The sequence below is a fragment of the Pseudophryne corroboree genome, chromosome 2, assembly GCF_028390025.1.
Source record: "Pseudophryne corroboree isolate aPseCor3 chromosome 2, aPseCor3.hap2, whole genome shotgun sequence".
Taxonomy (NCBI): Eukaryota; Metazoa; Chordata; class Amphibia; order Anura; family Myobatrachidae; genus Pseudophryne; species Pseudophryne corroboree.
This window is the reverse complement of record NC_086445.1, coordinates 28,702,903-28,722,305: the sequence shown is the minus strand read 5'-3', so window position 1 is coordinate 28,722,305 and position 19,403 is coordinate 28,702,903. Positions and strand designations below refer to the sequence as shown.

At 47.2% G+C, this 19,403-nt stretch overlaps 1 protein-coding gene across 2 annotated transcripts; it reads right to left on the bottom strand.

Moving 5' to 3' along the window:
• Positions 1–1,260: 1,260 nt before the first annotated feature.
• On the bottom strand, positions 1,261–19,391 carry SPCS2 (signal peptidase complex subunit 2). 2 transcript variants are annotated; one of them, XM_063950947.1, is made up of 5 exons: positions 19,274–19,391; positions 5,829–5,921; positions 5,511–5,670; positions 3,295–3,430; positions 1,261–3,051 (listed from the first exon to the last, which is right to left on the bottom strand). In XM_063950947.1, the coding sequence occupies exons 1-5, from the start codon at positions 19,310–19,312 to the stop codon at positions 2,865–2,867; spliced, it is 615 nt and encodes a 204-aa protein (XP_063807017.1). In that variant the 5' UTR covers positions 19,313–19,391; the 3' UTR covers positions 1,261–2,864. The 2 variants fall into 2 exon arrangements, with proteins under 2 accessions (XP_063807017.1, XP_063807024.1); XM_063950954.1 differs by having other exon boundaries at positions 5,829–5,912; positions 19,274–19,388.
• Between the last annotated feature and the right edge of the window lie 12 nt (positions 19,392–19,403).

Genomic DNA, 19,403 nt, shown 5'->3' with positions numbered 1-19,403 from the left:
TAGAAGATAAGGACAGTTCCTCACCACCACTTCACAAACATAGGTACACGTACCAAAACTCACTTAGAGTTAAATATCACCATGCGCATAAAGGTTTCTTTTCTACTTCCAACAATAACATATGAAGCAGGCTTTATTCAATCAAAACGTACCACACTCACGTTTTCAGCAGGTGATACTCCACACGTAGCGGTTTCTTTAAAGGATGAATAACTCTTCTCTTCCAAAAAGAATTAATTTATTGGAGCATATAACAATTTAAAAAACAATTATAAAAAATCTCCTAGTTTTTGTTTCCCAAAAAATCCAGGATAGAACAAATGTGTGTCAGAATGAAATAAGGCTTTCCCACACACCCTAGGGTTCTGTTTCCATCGGAGAACTCACAGAATATTGAACTTATTATAGACATTACTACACATATGCTGTTCATTTTTTTCTTTATTGCATGTATACACCTTGTAATCATTGAATCAAGAGAGAAAGATCAACAAAGGATCAAAAAGTTTGCAAGTATATTTATATCTCTGTCATTATCTGTATAGCAGCGCCTTTTGATCTTCCTTCCACCAATTAAATTTCACTGCTCATTATAGATCTTTACTAAATCACATCAATGACTTTTAAACCGATTTTCAGGTATGGAAGACCGGCAGGACTTCATACAGGATGTACTGCACATGTGACAATTATGGGACCCTATAATCCAGGCCAGGGACATTCATTTGAGGTCCATACATGGTATGCATCAAATAACCTCTAAAGGTAAGCAGTTGGTTTATAAAGTTACGCGGGCAGCTTAACGTGGAGTTCTTACAGTGTTCGGAGCTATTCAATTGTGGCCCATGGTAAGGCCGCAGCCTGCACTTACTTTAGGCACCCTCCTGAGGTGCGATCCGGCATCCCAAGTAAGGCTTTTTTGTCCTTATTGCGGACACATTAGCCCATAACTCAGGATTCTTAACCATAGCCTACAAATCAACGAGCGTTAGCTGTGGATTTCTCGCTGGAGAAAATGAGCTTATAATTAAAAAGCTAGAGGCTAATTCACTATGTGACTGCAGAGGCATCCAGTATGTAGGTGGAGGTAGAATTCATGAGAACGCAGCGAATCCATTAACGTGGTGACCTAACAGGCCCGAGTAATGCTGCAGAGATGAAGGCTCACCCCCACCAGGCAGAGCGGTGCAGGCAGGGATTTGTTATATTCAGATCAGGCATAACAGAGCACAGAACCCAGTGAGACAGCACATAGCCCGGTTTGCATCGCTTCTCTCCTTTTATTGGAAAAACAGACTTAGAAAACGGCAGTTCAGAAACAAAACGCTAAACAGAAGTCCAGAAGTGGAACGTGACCTCAGACAACAGAAACAGAATCTAAAACTGCTCTTTTCTTTATTAATAGTTGTCGGCCTTGAGACACAGCTAAGCTTTACACGTACAGCAGACTGGCGGCCCTCACGGCTTCACAATTCCCCTTTGACAGTATACAAAACTTTTAGTCCCATCAAATAAATAAAAGACAGATAATGGACAGAATTCTCTGCGACAAAGGTTTCGCCCCGAAATGCGTCATGTAAATGTCTCTGAAAACTTCACATGAAATATGTACCAGTAAGAGCAGGTGACTGCACGCGTCCTCTACACAACCACCAGCGGGAAAACTCGGCGTCTCGCGTATATATATATATATATATATATATATATATATATATATATATATATGGTGGCATGGACGAATTGGGATCTGAACGATAACGCTGCAAAAAAATTCTGGGTGAAGCTCAAGAAGTTAAAAATACAAAAATAAAATAAATACCTTGCATCTATTTGCTAGGCATCCAGGTGCCTACAATGGCCTCAGGTCACTCGGCAAGGATCAATTCCATACACGAGCCCAGCCGTTCCCTGTGACCAGACACACGCGTTTCGCACTAGCAGTGGTCTCGGATGCAGCAAAGCGGAACACACAAGGCTATTTATTTTACACTTTAACTTCAATTCCAACCATAACTAAACTAGTTGCCTCACAGCTGGCCCCTGAAGTGCTCGCGAGACGTTAGCCGAGACTAAAGTGTAGCTGTCGCCTACTCTAAATAAGGAGGCGGATATTTTGCAGGGAAGAAATATATAGACAGCTCATCGGTTCACATGGAATTAGTGATATGAGTGAGGCATGAGGCACAAAGAGATAGATAGATATAGATATGTATTCCAGTCTATAGAAACTATCTATCTCTGGATCCTCTCTGGTTGGTACTCAGTTCCTTTGTAACAGGCTTTGTAACATTGTATTGCTGCGTACACATCTCATCTTATGACAGAGCCACAAATCCTACAGATAGAACAGACATATTCAGGATAAATGGATGGAAATAGACTACACACTACCCTCGCAGAAGCTGGTAGAGCATTATGGGAATTGTAGTTCTGCAAGTGAACGGTGGGGCTCAGTCCTATTCTCTTGTCAGATATTCTATGAAAAGTGTTGGACACTAGAAGATTAAAGGTAATATGCTTTTACTCCAATTTATGAAGGGCAGTGCTTGGGGTAGGATAAGGTTACGTGCTGTCTCCTGAGCTGAGAAACATTAAGGAATCCTAGGGGTTGGTACTCTCTGAACAAACATTATATAAGCTGTAATATATATATATGGGAATTACAAAGTGACATTGACAGCCATGGGAGAATTTTAGAACAGAACCGTGTTGTCAGCCCTACAGCTCTGTATACAGCAACTTGTGTGTGCGAAACGCGTGGAGTAAGAGAGCCCTGAGGCAGGAAAGGGGTAACATTCCTTTATCTTGTCACTTCTGCTCCATCCTTTAAGCGTAATGCGACAGAAAGGCCCGGGCGTCTCGTCCTATTTTGTTTTCTTTTCCATTGACAAACTATCGTGGAGTTTGGAGACTTCAGGTTCAAAGATGTCCATGACCAACGTGCCGCTTTCATCGTAGAATTTGGCTATCGATTTGGTGAACTCGGCATCTCGCTGGATTTTATTTCTCCCGCTGATGAAAGTGACTTTCAGTGTGTACTTGTCATCAAACCTACAGGGGACAATACAAAGAGACATCAGAATACGAGACGGAAGCATGCTGGGAGATATTTACATGCTGTGTAGGGGAAACGCGGAAGCTCTGAAAAGAAAAAAAGGCATATAAACAGACAAGCAATCATGACACAGAATCTTATACTACAGGCAAAACATAAAATTATACACTCCTGGTTGGAGTCTGGTAATCTGCACACCTCATGGTACACAGCTCTGTGCCCAGGAAATCACACGTTACCTTTTCAGACTAGAGGAGAGATGCCAAATATCATCAGGGTCCATCCCTGCCGGGTCCTTCCTGTGGGCCACCAGGAAAATGCTCTTCTCTTTGTATGACGTATAAACGGTCAGGACGCCCATCATCAGGAAATAGGTGACTCAGAGTTAGGGTAAAACAAGGCTGATCGTGTACTGGGGTATTGCAACATATACACACACGAGGTGGACCCCAGATACACAGATCATTGCTGGGGTACTGCAACATATACACCCGAGGCGGGACCAGATATACCGCTCATTGCTGGGGTACTGCAACATATACACACACACAAGGTGGACCACAGATACACAGATCATTGCTGGGGTACTGCAACATATACACACGAGGTGGACCCAGATATACCGCTCATTGCTGTGGTACTGCAACATATACACACACAACACGAGGGAGACCCAGATATACAGCTCATTGCTGGGGTACTGCAACATATACACACACACAACACGAGGGAGACCCAGATATACAGCTCATTGCTGGTGTACTTCAACATATACACCCGAGGTGGGTGCAGATACACAGATCATTGCTGGGATACTGCAAGATATACACACGAGGTGGACCCAGATATACAGCTCATTGCTGGGGTATTGCAACATACACACACGAGGAGACCCAGATATACAGCTCATTGCTGGGGTACTGCATCATATACACCCGAGGTGGGTGCAGATACAGATCATTACTGGGGTACTGCAACATATACACACGAGGTGGACCCAGATATACAGCTTATTGCTGGGGTAGTGTAGCATATACCCACACAAGGGGGAAACAGATACACATATCATTGCTAGGGTACTGCAACATACACACACATACACGTGGTGGACCCCAAATATACAGATCATTGCTGGGGTACTGAAACATATACACACACGAGGGGGACCCAGATATACACCTCCTTGCTGGGGTACTGAAACATACACACACGAGGTGGAACCCAGATATACAGCTCATTGCTGGGGTACTGCAACATATACACACGAGGTGGACCCAGATGCAGTGCTCATTGCTGGGGTACTGTAACATATACACACGAGGTGGACCCAGATATAGTGCTCATTGCTGGGGTACTTCAACATATACACTCAAGGTGGGTGCAGATACACAGATCATTGCTGGGGTACTGTAACATATACACACGAGGTGGACCCAGATATAGTGCTCATTGCTGGGGTACTTCAACATATACACTCAAGGTGGGTGCAGATACAAAGATCATTGCTGGGATACTGCAACATATACACACAAGGTGGACCCAGATATACCGCTCATTGCTGTGGTACTGCAACATATACACACACAACACGAGGGAGACCCAGATATACAGCTCATTGCTGGGGTACTTCAACATATACACCCGAGGTGGGTGCAGATACACAGATCATTGCTGGGGTACTGCAACATATACACACAACACGAGGGAGACCCAGATATACAGCTCATTGCTGGGGTACTGAAAGATATACACGAGGTGGACCCAGATATACAGCTCATTGCTGGGGTACTGTAGCATATACACACAAGGGGGACCCAGATCCACAGCTCATTGCTGGGGTAATGCAACATGCACACACACACACACACACACACACACACACACACACACACACGAGGTGGAACCCAGATATACAGCTCATTGCTGGGGTACTGAAACATATACACACACGAGGTGGAACCCAGATATACAGCTCATTGCTGGGGTACTGCAACATATACACACAAGGGAGACCCAGATTTTCAGGTCATTACTGGGACACTACCGGGTATACTGGCTGCAGTAAGATGAAGTTTAAGCACTACATTTACATTTCCTGCAAAGGACAAATGCTATGCTCTCTATCAGGTACAGGGAAATATATCATGTAGCTGCAGCCCTATGTCCACCAATACATGCCACATAACCAAAGTGATGTGTCATTTTACTGAAGCACTTGCCTAAGAAGGCTACAAGTGCATTCCCATCTCTCTGTGCCACACCGGTCACCTGACTGATCTGAGCAGTTGGGATAGGCTGGTTGATGACCCCCATCAGCACACAAGGCGGATAGTCAGCGGAAGGGCATCGGAGATCCGGCTCACATCCTGCATGACTGTTAATGCAAGCCTGTGTAATCCAGGGCAGTCAGTGTGCAGTGGACGAAACATATTCATCAATATAAAGAAAGGATATGATATGACGCAGAAGGCAAGAACGGGTTTGGATTCTGGGAAAGGATGCAAATAATCCCACACCAAGGCCACGATGGCGAAGACGCAGGAGATGGTGCAAATTATGAGGCGGCCGTCAATCAGGCAGAAGTTCTCCACGTACTTGTACTTCTCTAGGAGAACCTGGTGACCAAGGGGAGAACAATGCATTAACCATAACTGTGCCTGTCCTGTATGACCCGTAGGGGGTGCTATGTGGACAGGGAAAGATCTTTACATGCCAGCAGTTGGGCATTGCCCAGACAGTAAGAGTGGCTTATCAGCTCTGGAGGGTGAATTACCTTTTTCGCGGCATCATCCAATGAGTTCTTTACAGCGGATCCATCCCACTTGTCAACTTTTACTGGTTTGTCGTCGATTTTCCACTGAGGGGAATAAAGGGAGGAAGAAAAAAAAATAGTGTTTATTCACCCAGCGTTACAGTATCAGATTATTATTCTTCATACGTCCCCTTTACAAGCCTCTAGAGGTCATTCAACAACCCACAAAGCGCCACAGGTCACTGTACAGCGGAGATATTAACCATGCGGCCCTCCAGAACTACGTATAAAAGCATGCCCTTCCACAGTTTTAAAATTGCTGAACAGCAAAATGGTGCAGAGCATGCTGGGATGTGTAGCTCCACTAGAGCTGGAGGGCCATTACTTCAGTACTCAGGGATCCTGCACCCGACGTATGGGTGAGCTGTCACTGTAGGGGTTAGGTGACAAGGAAGCAGAGCACTGGTGACATGGAGTGCCATAGTGAAGAGGAAGAAGGGCTCTACCCATAGGAGATTACCTACTAAGGGGAAGGAAAGAACAGGTGGGGGGAGAACTGGGACAGATAAATTAAGGAGGGTAGGAGAAGTACCAAATTAAAAAGCAGACTGCTAAGCTTTCATAAAAAGGTTAATTTTGAGGGAACATTTAAAACTGGATAGTCCGGTAGAGTCTGAGGAAGAGGAAGGTGGTGGAGCAGTGCTGGTCAGAGGAGGAGCAGAGAGGGTGGGAGGGATTGTGGACAGAGATGAAGTTTCACACGTAGAGAGGGGAGGACTGGTCTAAGGCTTTGTACATCAAGGGGAGCAGTTTGCACTGGACTCTGGGGGGGGGAAGGAAAGAAGCCAAAGAAGCAGATTGCAGACGCCATAAGGTGGGAGAGGAAAATGAGGCGGCAGCTGCGCTAACAATAGACTGAAGTGGGGAGAGGTGACAGTTGGAGGGGTGAGAGAGAAGAGGAGACGCACTAATAAGACTGAAGAGGTGACAATGATGGAGGAGAGAGAAGAGGAGCCGCACTAACAATAAGACTGAAGTGGGGAGAATGAGGAGGAGAGAGAAGAGGAGACGCACTAATAAGACTGAAGAGGCGAGACTGAGGATGAGAGAGAAGAGGAGCTGAGCTAACAATAAGACTGAAGAGGTGAGAGGGGAGAATAAAGGAGAGAGAAGAGGAGCCGCGCTAATAGACTGAAGAGGGGAGAATGTAGAGAAGCTACACTAACAATAAGACTGAAGAGGAGAGAATGAAGGAGAGAGAAGAGTAGGCCGCGCTAACAATAAGACTGAAGTGGGGAGAGGTGAGAATGAAGGAGGAGAGAGAAGAGGAGTCGCACTAATTATAAGACTGAAGTGGGGAGAGGGGAGAATAAAGGAGAGAGAAGAGGAGCCGCGCTAATAGACTGAAGAGGTGAGAGGGGAGAATGTAGAGAAGCAGCACTAACAATAAGACTGAAGAGGAGAGAATGAAGGAGAGAGAAGAGGAGCCGCGCTAACAATAAGACTGAAGTGGGGAGAGGTGAGAATGAAGGAGGAGAGAGAAGAGGAGTCGCACTAATTATAAGACTGAAGAGGGGAGAATAAAGGAGAGAGAAGAGGAGCAGCCCAATAGACTGAAGAGGTGAGAATGAGGGAGGAGAATGTAGAGAAGCCGCACTAACAATAAGACTGAAGAGGAGAGAATGAAGGAGAGAGAAGAGGAGCTGCGCTAACAATAAGACTGAAGTGGGGAGAGGCGAGAATGAAGAGGAGAGAGAAGAGGAGCTGCACTAACAATAAGACTGAAGTGGGGAGAGGTGAGAATGAAGAGGAGAGAGAAGAGGAGCTGCACTAACAATAAGACTGAAGTGGGGTGAGGCGAGAATGAAGAGGAGAGAGAAGAGGAGCTGCACTAACAATAAGACTGAAGTGGGGAGAGGCGAGAATGAAGAGGAGAGAGAAGAGGAGCTGCACTAACAATAAGACTGAAGTGGGGTGAGGCGAGAATGAAGAGGAGAGAGAAGAGGAGCTGCACTAACAATAAGACTGAAGTGGGGAGAGGCGAGAATGAAGAGGAGAGAGAAGAGGAGCTGCACTAACAATAAGACTGAAGTGGGGAGAGGTGAGAATGAAGAGGAGCTGCGCTAACAATAAGACTGAAGTGGGGAGAGGTGAGAATGAAGAGGAGAGAGAAGAGGAGCTGCACTAACAATAAGACTGAAGTGGGGAGAGGTGAGAATGAAGAGGAGAGAGAAGAGGAGCTGCACTAACAAAAAGACTGAAGAGGGGAGAGGAGAGAATGAAAAGGAGAGAGAGGAGGAGCTGCACTAACAATAAGACTGAAGAGGTGAGAGGTGAGAATGAGGGAGGAGAGAAGAGGAGGCTGCAGTAGCCTAAGTGGGAAATGATGAGAGCATGAAGGAAAGGTTTAGGTGGCATCAGGGGTAAGGAAAGTCTGGTTTCAGAGATGGCATGAATGTGGTGAAGGACGGAGAGAGTGGAGTTGAGGACGACAACATAGAAGCGGACTTCATCAGGCTGCCAGCTTTCAGATCAGGATACAGCATACTTAATGTATAATTAGTATTAGAGGAACTATGGGCCTAATTCAGCATGGGTTCACAACTACAACCCTTTACTCTAGCATGTGAGGGGACGCCGAGCACAGGGCAAGTCCACCCCACATGCCGGGCACTCCCCCCCCGCTATCATGCGAACGCTTCGCTCAGCAACGGAGCGGTCGCATCATAAGTGTAGCTCTCTGCCTGCGTAGCCTAGCTGTGAAGGCATACGGCTACCCGCCATCTTTTGAGTCGCAGCGGCTGTGTGTGACGCCACACAGCCCCCGCGGCCTGCCCCACAAACAGTTCGGACCCGCTTGTGTCGTCTGGACTGCGCCCCATGAAACGCCGATGCAACGCCCCCTCTTGCCTCTGCGTGTCAATCAGGCAGAGGCGTTCACATACGCGAGATGCTGTTGCGTCCCACCGTGTGTGCACACACAGTGCGGCTTCTGCGCATACTGTAAAAGGGATTCTACTACTGTGAATCGGGCCCTAGAACCACTTCACTGCAATGCGGAGTTTGTGACTAGCGCAGGGGAGTATATATGCTTGCGAAGAGAAGACAATGACACCTTAGTCCGCTTACACGATTCACCCAATAACAAAGCCCTCTAACCAAAAAGCACACGTACATATTTATCCCTGAATATTTACACTGGAGAAACAGAATGGGAAAACGATACAAGGGATGGCCGTAGGATATGTACAGACTAATGACTATATGTTCATATGCCTGAATGTCCAAACACAATAACAGGATCTTTAATAATATACCGAGAAACTAGCAATAACATATCCTTCTGAAAGCAGTAACAGTCAATGCGTCACATTCATTCTGAGCGCTTTATGGAGAGAGGACAATATTTCACTATAAAACTGTATGTTACTGAGCCTCCATGTGAATGAATCTCACTACTATCATTTCTCCTGGCTTCCATTACTACCGGCACTTATTATTACCGAGCGGCCAGTGTCACATGATCCATTTCCTGGCCATATGCTCAGCAGCTACATCAGGGTGCAGCCTGATATGCACACGGTCTCCCCGATACACAACATACATCACCCAGGTTTTACAGACACCAGTTACTGCGCCGCTAAGGGACTATGCACTGTGCTTTCCCACCAACCTCACCGGCCGATGAGAACGATATTACAGGGTCTGCCCAAGTAATGAAGCATCAGGCAGCGCAATCTCCTCCTATAGCAAATGCTGGAGAATAAAGAGATTTATTCTGATTGGATAAACTCACCTGCAAACCGTATTGCATCAGTATTAAATAGTTCCACCTCTAGTACAGATCTGAGCTGCCTGCTCCATACAGAGAACATATAACTATACACACACACCTACTCCAACTCTCTGCTTCTTCAGGAACTACAAGCCCCAGCATGCCCTGCCACAAGAAACAGCAATGAGATGCAATCACGGTTGCAGCCCTGAATATGTGCGCTCCACTGTAGGGGTAGAGGAATTTTAGTCCACTCATGGGTTCCGAATCCTTTATCTGGGATAATAGACATTGCTTCAGCCCTGTAATCCTGCTACCGACAGATATTCCACATGTTCTTACAAAGGGAGTTTACAGGGGGGTATAGCAGGGTCCAATGAAGGATCGACTGATAGCATACTTCCAACCAAGCGAAGAAACCGAAACTGGGATAAAATATATATATATGTATAGGAATCCTGGCAAGTGGCGGCACTCAGACTGGTCACTCTTCTGCTTTTAATAATAAGAATTTACTTACCGATAATTCTATTTCTCGGAGTCCGTAGTGGATGCTGGGGTTCCTGAAAGGACCATGGGGAATAGCGGCTCCGCAGGAGACAGGGCACAAAAAAGTAAAGCTTTTACCAGATCAGGTGGTGTGCACTGGCTCCTCCCCCTATGACCCTCCTCCAGACTCCAGTTAGGTACTGTGCCCGGACGAGCGTACACAATAAGGGAGGCAATTTGAATCCCGGGTAAGACTCATACCAGCCACACCAATCACACCGTACAACTTGTGATCTAAACCCAGTTAACAGTATGATAACAGAAAGAGCCTCTTAAAGATGGCTCCTTAACAATATAACCCGAATTTGTTAACAATAACTATGTACAGTATTGCAGATAATCCGCACTTGGGATGGGCGCCCAGCATCCACTACGGACTCCGAGAAATAGAATTATCGGTAAGTAAATTCTTATTTTCTCTATCGTCCTAAGTGGATGCTGGGGTTCCTGAAAGGACCATGGGGATTATACCAAAGCTCCCAAACGGGCGGGAGAGTGCGGATGACTCTGCAGCACCGAATGAGAGAATTCCAAGTCCTCTTTTGCCAGGGTATCAAATTTGTAGAATTTTACAAACGTGTTTTCCCCCGACCACGTAGCTGCTCGGCAGAATTGTAATGCCGAGACCCCTCGGGCAGCCGCCCAAGATGAGCCCACCTTCCTTGTGGAATGGGCCTTAACAGATTTAGGCTGTGGCAGGCCTGCCACAGAATGAGCAAGTTGAATTGTGTTACAAATCCAACGAGCAATCGTCTGCTTAGAAGCAGGGGCACCCAACTTGTTGGGTGCATATAGTATCAACAGCGAGTCAGATTTTCTGACTTCAGCCGTCCTTGAAATGTATATTTTTAAGGCTCTGACAACGTCCAACAACTTGGAGTCCTCCAAGTCGCCAGTGGCCGCAGGCACCACAATAGGTTGGTTCAGGTGAAACGCTGATACCACCTTAGGGAGAAAATGCGGACGAGTCCTCAGTTCTGCCCTATCCGAATGGAAGATTAGATAAGGGCTTTTATAAGATAAAGCCGCCAATTCAGATACTCTCCTGGCGGAAGCCAGGGCCAGTAACATAGTCACTTTCCATGTGAGATATTTAAAATCCACCTTTTTCAATGGTTCAAACCAATGGGATTTGAGGAAATCTAAAACTACATTTAGATCCCACGGTGCCACCGGAGGCACCACAGGAGGCTGTATATGCAGTACTCCTTTAACAAAAGTCTGTACCTCAGGAACTGAGGCCAATTCTTTTTGGAAGAATATTGACAGGGCCGAAATTTGAACCTTAATAGATCTCAATTTGAGACCCCTAGACAATCCTGATTGTAGGAAATGTAGGAAACGACCCAGTTGAAATTCCTCCGTCGGAACACTCCGATCCTCGCACCACGCGACATATTTTCGCCAAATGCGGTGATAATGTTTCGCGGTGACTTCCTTCCTTGCCTTAATCAAGGTAGGAATGACTTCTTCTGGAATGCCTTTCCCTTTTAGGATCTGGCGTTCAACCGCCATGCCGTCAAACGCAGCCGCGGTAAGTCTTGAAAGAGACAGGGACCCTGTTGTAGCAGGTCCCTTCTCAGAAGTAGAGGGCACGGGTCGTCCGTGACCAACTCTTGAAGTTCCGGGTACCAAGTCCTTCTTGGCCAATCCGGAGCCACTAGTATTTCTTACTCCTCCTCACCGTATAATCTTCAATACCTTTGGTATGAGAGGCAGAGGAGGAAACACATATACTGATTTGTACACCCAAGGTGTTACCAGTGCGTCCACAGCTATTGCCTGTGGATCTCTTGACCTGGCGCAATACTTGTCCAGTTTCTTGTTGAGGCGAGACGCCATCATGTCTACCATTGGTCTTTCCCAACAGTTTATTAGCATGTGGAAGACTTCTGGATGAAGACCCCCCTCTCCCGGGTGTATATCGTGTCTGCTGAGGAAGTCTGCTTCCCAGTTGTCCACGCCCGGGAAGAACACTGCTGACAGTGCTATTACGTGATTCTCCGCCCAGCGAAGAATCTTGGCAGCTTCTGCCATTGCACTCCTGCTTCTTGTGCCGCCCTGTCTGTTTACATGGGCGACCGCCGTGATGTTGTCCGACTGAATCAACACCGGTTTTCCTTGCAGGAGTGGTTCCGCCTGGCTTAGAGCATTTTAGATTGCTCTTAGTACCAGAATGTTTATGTGAATAGACTTTTCCAGGTTCGTCCATACCCCCTGGAAGTTTCTTCCTTGTGTGACTGCTCCCCAACCTCTCAGGCTGGCGTCCGTGGTCACCAGGATCAAATCCTGTATGCCGAATCTGCGGCCCTCCAATAGATGAGCCTTTTGCAACCACCACAGAAGATATACCCTTGTCCTTGGCGACAGGGTTATTCGCAGGTGCATCTGAGGATGCGACCCTGACCATTTGTCCAACAGATCCCTTTGGAAAATTCTTGCATGGAATCTGCCGAATGGAATTGCTTCGTAAAAAGCCACCATTTTTCCCAGGACTCTTGTGCATTGATGTACAGACACCTTTCCTGGTTTTAGGAGGTTCCTGACAGGTCGGATAACTCCTTGGCTTTTTCCTCGGGAAGAAAAACCTTTTTCTGAACCGTGTCCAGAATCATCCCTAGGAACAGCAGACGTATCGTCGGAAAACAGCTGCGATTCTTGGAATATTTAGAATCCAGTCGTGCCGTCGAAGAACTACTTTAGATAGTGCTCTTCCGACCTCCAACTGTTCTCTGGAACTTGCCCTTTTTAGGTCGTGCAAGTAAGGGATAATTTAGATGCCTTTTTTCTTTGAAGAAACATCTTTTCGGCCATTACCTTGGTAAAAAGGCCCGGGGTGCCGTGGATAATTCAAACGGCATCGTCTGAAACTGATATTGACAGTTCTGTACCACGAACCAGAGGTACCCTTGATGAGAAGGACAAATTTTGGACATGGAGGTAATCCTTGATGTCCAGGGACACCATATAGTCCCCTTTTTTCCGGTTCGCTATCACTGCTCTGAGTGACTTTATCTCGATTTGAACCTTTTATGTAAGTGTTCAAAACATTTTAGATTTAGACTATGTGTCACCAAGCCGTCTGGCTTCAGTACCACAATATAGTGTGGAAAAATAATACCCTTTTCCTTGTCGTAGGAGGGGTACTTTGATTATCACCTGCTGGATATACAGCTTGTGAATTGTTTCCAATGCTGCCTCCCTGTCGGAGGGAGCCGTTGGTAAAGCAGACTTCAGGAAGCTGCGAGGAGAAGATGTCTCGACTCTCCAATCTTTACCCCTGGGATAATACTCGTACGATCTAGGGGTCAACTTGCGAGTGATCCCACTGCGCCCTGAGACTCTTGAGACTACCCCCCCACCTTGAGTCCGCTTGCACGGCCCCAGCGTCATGCTGAGGACTTGGCAGACGCGGTGGAGGGCTTCTTTTCCTGGGAAAGGGCTGCCTGCTGCAGTCTACTTCCCTTACCTCTATGTCTGGGCAGATATGACTGGCCTTTTGCCTGCATGCCCTCATGGGAAAGGAAAGATTGAGGCTGAAAAGACGGTGTCTTTTTTAGCTGAGATGTAACTTGGGGTAAAAAAGGTTGGATTTCCCAGCTGTTGCTGTGGTCCCCAGGTCCGATGGACCGACCCCCAAATAACTCCTTCCCTTTATACAGCAATACTTCCATCTGCCGTATGGGATCTGTATCACCTGACCACTGTCGTGTCCCTGACATCTTCTGGGAGATATGGACAACGCACTTATCTTGATGCCAGAGAGCAAATATCCCTCTGTGCATCTCACATACATATATATAGAATGCATCCTATTAAATGCTCTACATGAATAAAATATTTTCAGTCAGGGAATCCGACCAAGCCAACCCAGCACTGCATCTCCAGGCTGATGGCGATCGCTGGTCGCAGTATAACCACCGTATGTGTGTATATACTTTTTAGGATATTTTTCCAGCTTCCTATCAGCTGGCTCCTTGAGGGCGGCCGTATCTGGAGACGGTAACGCCACTTGATAAGCGTGTGAGCGCCTTATCACCCTAAGGGGTGTTTCCCAACGTACCCTAATTTCTGGCGGGAAAGGGTATAACGCCAATATTTGCTATCGGGGTAACCCTACGCATCATCACACACTTCATTTTATTTTATCTGATTCAGGAAAAACTACAGGTAGTTTTTTCACTCCCACATAATACCCTTTCTTGTGGTACTTGTAGTATCAGAAACACGTAACACCTCCTTCATTGCCCTTAACGTGTGGCCCTAATGAGAAATACGTTTGTTTATTCACCGTCGACACTGTATTCAGTGTCCGTGTCTGTGTCTGTGTCGACCGACTGAGGTAAATGGGCGTTTTTAAAACCCCTGACGGTGTTTCTGAGACGCCTGGACCGGTCCTAATAGATTGTCGGCCGTCTCATGTCGTCAACCGACCTTGCAGCGTGTTGACATTCTCACGTAATTCTCTAAATAAGCCATCCATTCCGGTGTCGACTCCCTAGAGAGTGACATCACCATTACAGGCAATTTCTCCGCCTCCTCACCAACATCGTCCTCATACATGTCGACACACACGTACCGACACACAGCACACACACCGGGAATGCTCTGACAGAGGACAGGACCCACTAGCCCTTTGGGGAGACAGAGGGAGAGTCTGCCAGCACACACCAAAAACGCTATAATTATATAGGGACAACCTTATATAAGTGTTTCTCCCTTATAGCATCTTTTATATATATACAATATCGCCAAAATCAGTGCCCCCCCTCTCTGTTTTAACCCTGTTTCTGTAGTGCAGTGCAGGGGAGAGCCTGGGAGCCTTCTCTCCAGCTTTTCTGTGAGAGAAAATGGCGCTGTGTGCTGAGGAGATAGGCCCCGCCCCTTTTTCGGCGGCCTCGTCTCCCGCTATTTTTGAAGTTAGGCAGGGGTTAAATATCTCCATATAGCCTCTGTGGGCTATATGTGAGGTATTTTTTGCCTCTAATAAGGTTTTTATTTGCCTCTCAGAGCGCCCCCCCCAGCGCTCTGCACCCTCAGTGACTGTTGTGTGAAGTGTGCTGAGAGGAAAATGGCGCACAGCTGCAGTGCTGTGCGCTACCTTTATGAAGACTCAGGAGTCTTCAGCCGCCGATTTTGGACCTCTTCTCTCTTCAGCGTCTGCAAGGGGGCCGGCGGCGCGGCTCCGGTGACCATCCAGGCTGTACCTGTGATCGTCCCTCTGGAGCTAGTGTCCAGTAGCCAAGAAGCCAATCCATCCTGCACGCAGGTGAGTTCACTCCTTCTCCCCTAAGTCCCTCGTTGCAGTGATCCTGTTGCCAGCAGGACTCACTGTAAAGTAAAAAACCTAAGCTAAACTTTCTCTAAGCAGCTCTTTAGGAGAGCCACCTAGATTGCACCCTTCTCGTTCGGGCACAAAATCTAACTGGAGTCTGGAGGAGGGTCATAGGGGGAGGAGCCAGTGCACACCACCTGATCTGGTAAAAGCTTTACTTTTTTGTGCCCTGTCTCCTGCGGAGCCGCTATTCCCCATGGTCCTTTCAGGAACCCCAGCATCCACTTAGGACGATAGAGAAATAAGGTTATGGTATAATAGGCCGACAGTAAAAAAGCTGACAGTGTCTAGGTCAACGTGAAAAAGGCCGACACAATTAAAGGTCGAAATACAGTTTTCATGTTTTTTTACGGTTGAATTTTACCTTCCAGGACCTGGAACCCCAATTAGATGGTAAAGCATGAAAAAAAAATCCCCAAAAATAGATGCTGTCCATTGGAACCTGTTGACCATATGTATGTCGACTGTTTGGTGTCGACGTATTGACTATCGCCCTATCATCTGGATACGATAATATATAACCATTTAATGCACAAATAAAACCAGCCAATGGCAATAAAGTTAAGTGTTGTTCCTCCCCCCCACATCACAAACATGCAATATAAGTAGACATGCCGTTATTACATGTGGGTGTCTCTTTCATTTAAGGGGGAACTCAACTGCCGGGAACTTCATCGCACTTTGCGGCGGTGGGATCTTGCTCAAAGTGTTTGCTACATCAGAGGGTAATGAGCACTTTTGGATGAAAGGGGTGCGAATCAGCCGGGCGAAGGGTGCAAATCGGATCGCTGTTGCCAGCGTTTAAATGCCCCGTGGCAACGGCAATTCGCCCACAACTGAATTTTCCCGGAAACATACTCATTTAACTTACTACTGAGTGTCTGAGTAATGTGTGTCCCTTCTGAAGGTTAGAGATCCCCCAAAGCGTATCAGGTCGCCCATCACTGCTACACATGTGGGGGTGAATCAGACCTGACTGCTGCAAAAGATCACGTGATAACTATGCATGCACCGCAACGCGCACGCACGTCGGATAACAACAAAGGGCCGCTCCAATCAGCGATAGGATGGTGCGAAAATTATGTTCGCACAGGCGTTCGCAAGGAGATTGACAGGAGGAAGCCGTTTGTGGATGGCAAATGACCGTTTTCTGGGAGTGTCGGGAAAAACGCAGGCGTGCCCAAGCGTTTTCAGGGAGGGTGTCTGACGTCGGCTCTGGCCCCGATCAGCCTGTTTCTATCGCACTGGAGGAGTAAATCCTGGGCTGCACAGAGACTGCACAGACTGGATTTTTGCACCTCAGCGTACACATGCGATCGCGCAGTTGTACGGTGAATTAACACTCCCCCTGGGGGCGGCGACTATCTGAACGCAGGACGGCAAAGCGATCAGGTCTGAATCACACCCTGTGCTGGCTCTCCTTACAAGGAGCAACTAAGCAGCAAAATGCAGAAATCAGCAATCAATGCCCACGTCCGACACACTACGAGTTACTATACATCGGAGACTGCAATGAGCAGGTGCAAAATACTGGAATAGAATCAAGCTATCTGGTTCCACAAGGAACAAAGTAACCCAGCAAGGGGGTCACTGTAAAACGGGCAGTGCTGAGGTGATACAGGAGCCTGGTTACAAGTACTGTACTCTCCACACCCTCTGATACGCCCTAACGAGAGTCACTGGCTCCTATTATCACTGCGCTTCAGCACTACTGCAGAGACATACTCAGAAGCATCGCAGGAAAAGGGAAGAGAACATCCTGTAATAGCACATGGCCCCGGTTACAGTAAAACAGCGTTTCCCACACCCGATCCTTATGGCTCACTCACAGGCCAGACATTAGGGATATCCCTTCTTCACCACAGGCATGGATATCCTTAGTACCTGGACTGTGAGTGAGCCATGAGGACCGGGGTTAGGGAAGCACTGGAAGAAAGTGATCACAGAGACTGATTATTGCAGTATACCCTACAGCAGGTCCTCAAGGCACACTAACAGTCCTGGTTTTAGTGATATCCCTGCTTGAACACAGGTGACTAGATTAGTAGCTCAGTTATTTTGATTTAGCCATCTGTGCTAAAGCCTGGATATCACTAACACCTGCACTATTGGTGTGCCTTGAGGACCGCGGTTGGGAATGTCTGATATATAGTCATGACACCTACACTAACCCTGCATCACAGACAATAACCCACCTAACGCAGCTTTCACACAGTGCCTCACACTCAGGCCTGGCCAATCCCATTACACAACGGCCGAATAACCAAACGTTTCTCTGACTGCTGCCCACGTATCTGCCGCAACTCCAGATCAGATACCGGCGGCTCCCACATACCGGAATGATTCCTGCATTCTGCAATAACGAGGCCACTCCTATCTATCCAGGTGTGCAGCGATAACCCATCCAGCGTGCACAGTCGCCAATTCATTCAAATTCCTCTCCAGCAATCGGCCCGCCTCTGTCACCAGACACCGTGAGAAGGGAAATGGCAATAAAACGTGTTGTAGTGAAAGCCAAGTTCTCCATATGGCAGCTGCCACACTCCCAGACTCATTGTATATGTCTGCATCATGACTACCATGGAAGCACGCATCCCAGCCACTGGCCACATTTAAGGCGCATTACCAACCGCTGGCCTGAGTGTTACTTATAGATCGGACCGATAATCTCACATTTAAATAGTTATCAGAAAGTCAGTTTCCTGGCTGCCATCTGGAGCATCAAGGCTCCACATTACCAACTAGACACACATGGGGAGATGTATCAAACCTTGGAGACAGATAAAGTAGCAACCAGTGTCTGTCATTTAGAAAATGAGTTAGGAGCTAATTGGTTGGTACTTTATCCCCACGGCTTGAGACAAACCCTCCCAACCCGGATTTACATGGGAATCATCCTTCATAACTGAAAGCCACGGTGCTCGGAGCGGCACAGCCAGCGTCCTGCAAGTGAGCGGTGGTCAGGAATATGCGGAGAGCAGGGCTCTCATCTTCTGTGTACTTCCGCCCGCTGCCTGCGTTTCCTGCGCTGATACCATATTGTATGTACTGCACCGCAGAATCAGTCAGTGCTATACAGACAAAAATGGCCTGGATTATTCCCTAGAGTCCAATATAAATAGATAGATAGATAGAGATATATATATATATATATATATATATATATATATATCTATCTATCTGTGTGTGTTATGGTTTATTGTATAATAGGTCAACATCGAAAAGGTCCGCAGTCTCTAGGTTGACCCAAAATGGTCGTCAGGAGTAAAAGGTCGATATGGAAACTGTCAACACATGAAATGGTCGACATGTTTTATAGTGGGGGGGGGGGGGGTTGGGTGTAAATCTGAAGGCTTCAGCATATGAAACCCCATACATCACTGCTCTGCTCGCTGCGCTCGGCACAGGTTACTATTCTCAATCATAGCCCACGGGAACGGTAAAGTATGGAAAAAAAAATCCCCAAAACTCATGTCAACCATATGTTGTGTCGGCCACTGTCATGCCGATCATTTGGCCATGTCGACCGACCAGACACCCAACTGGGAGCAGTCACACTGCAATAGTCAGACTGATATATATATATATATATATATATATATATAAACACACACATACATACACACACATATACAGACTCTCCCAGGAGAAAGCCAGCCGGTCCCCAGCTACCCCTATGAGGGGCCCCGCTATAGCATGTGTCACAGAGGTGTAGGAGCCCCTCCCCGGCAGCATAGCAGTAACAGACCCCCCGCCGGCATCCCTCAGCAGTCACACGGCCGCCCCCTCCGCCCGGACCCCCATTACTTTCTCCAGGAGCCCGTTCCTGCCGCCTCTGGCCGCCATCTTGTCTCATCCCGCTGTCTCCTGAGCTGGCAGCCGCTGATTGGTCGCCTCCGCGCAGTGACGTCTAGGCACCGCCCACTCGCTCGTCGCT

What these genes read in the sequence shown, in the direction of transcription:
- SPCS2 (XM_063950947.1), bottom strand. Translation starts at nt 19,312, where the DNA reads ATGGCGGCCAGAGGCGGCAGGAACGGGCTCCTGGAGAAA. An exon ending in TGGATGATGCCGCGAAAAAG is followed by an intron (nt 5,671 to 5,828) that starts GTAATTCACCCT and finishes CTTGGTCACCAG; the next exon opens with GTTCTCCTAGAGAAGTACAA. An exon ending in TCTTGCCTTCTGCGTCATAT is followed by an intron (nt 3,431 to 5,510) that starts CATATCCTTTCT and finishes AACTCTGAGTCA; the next exon opens with CCTATTTCCTGATGATGGGC.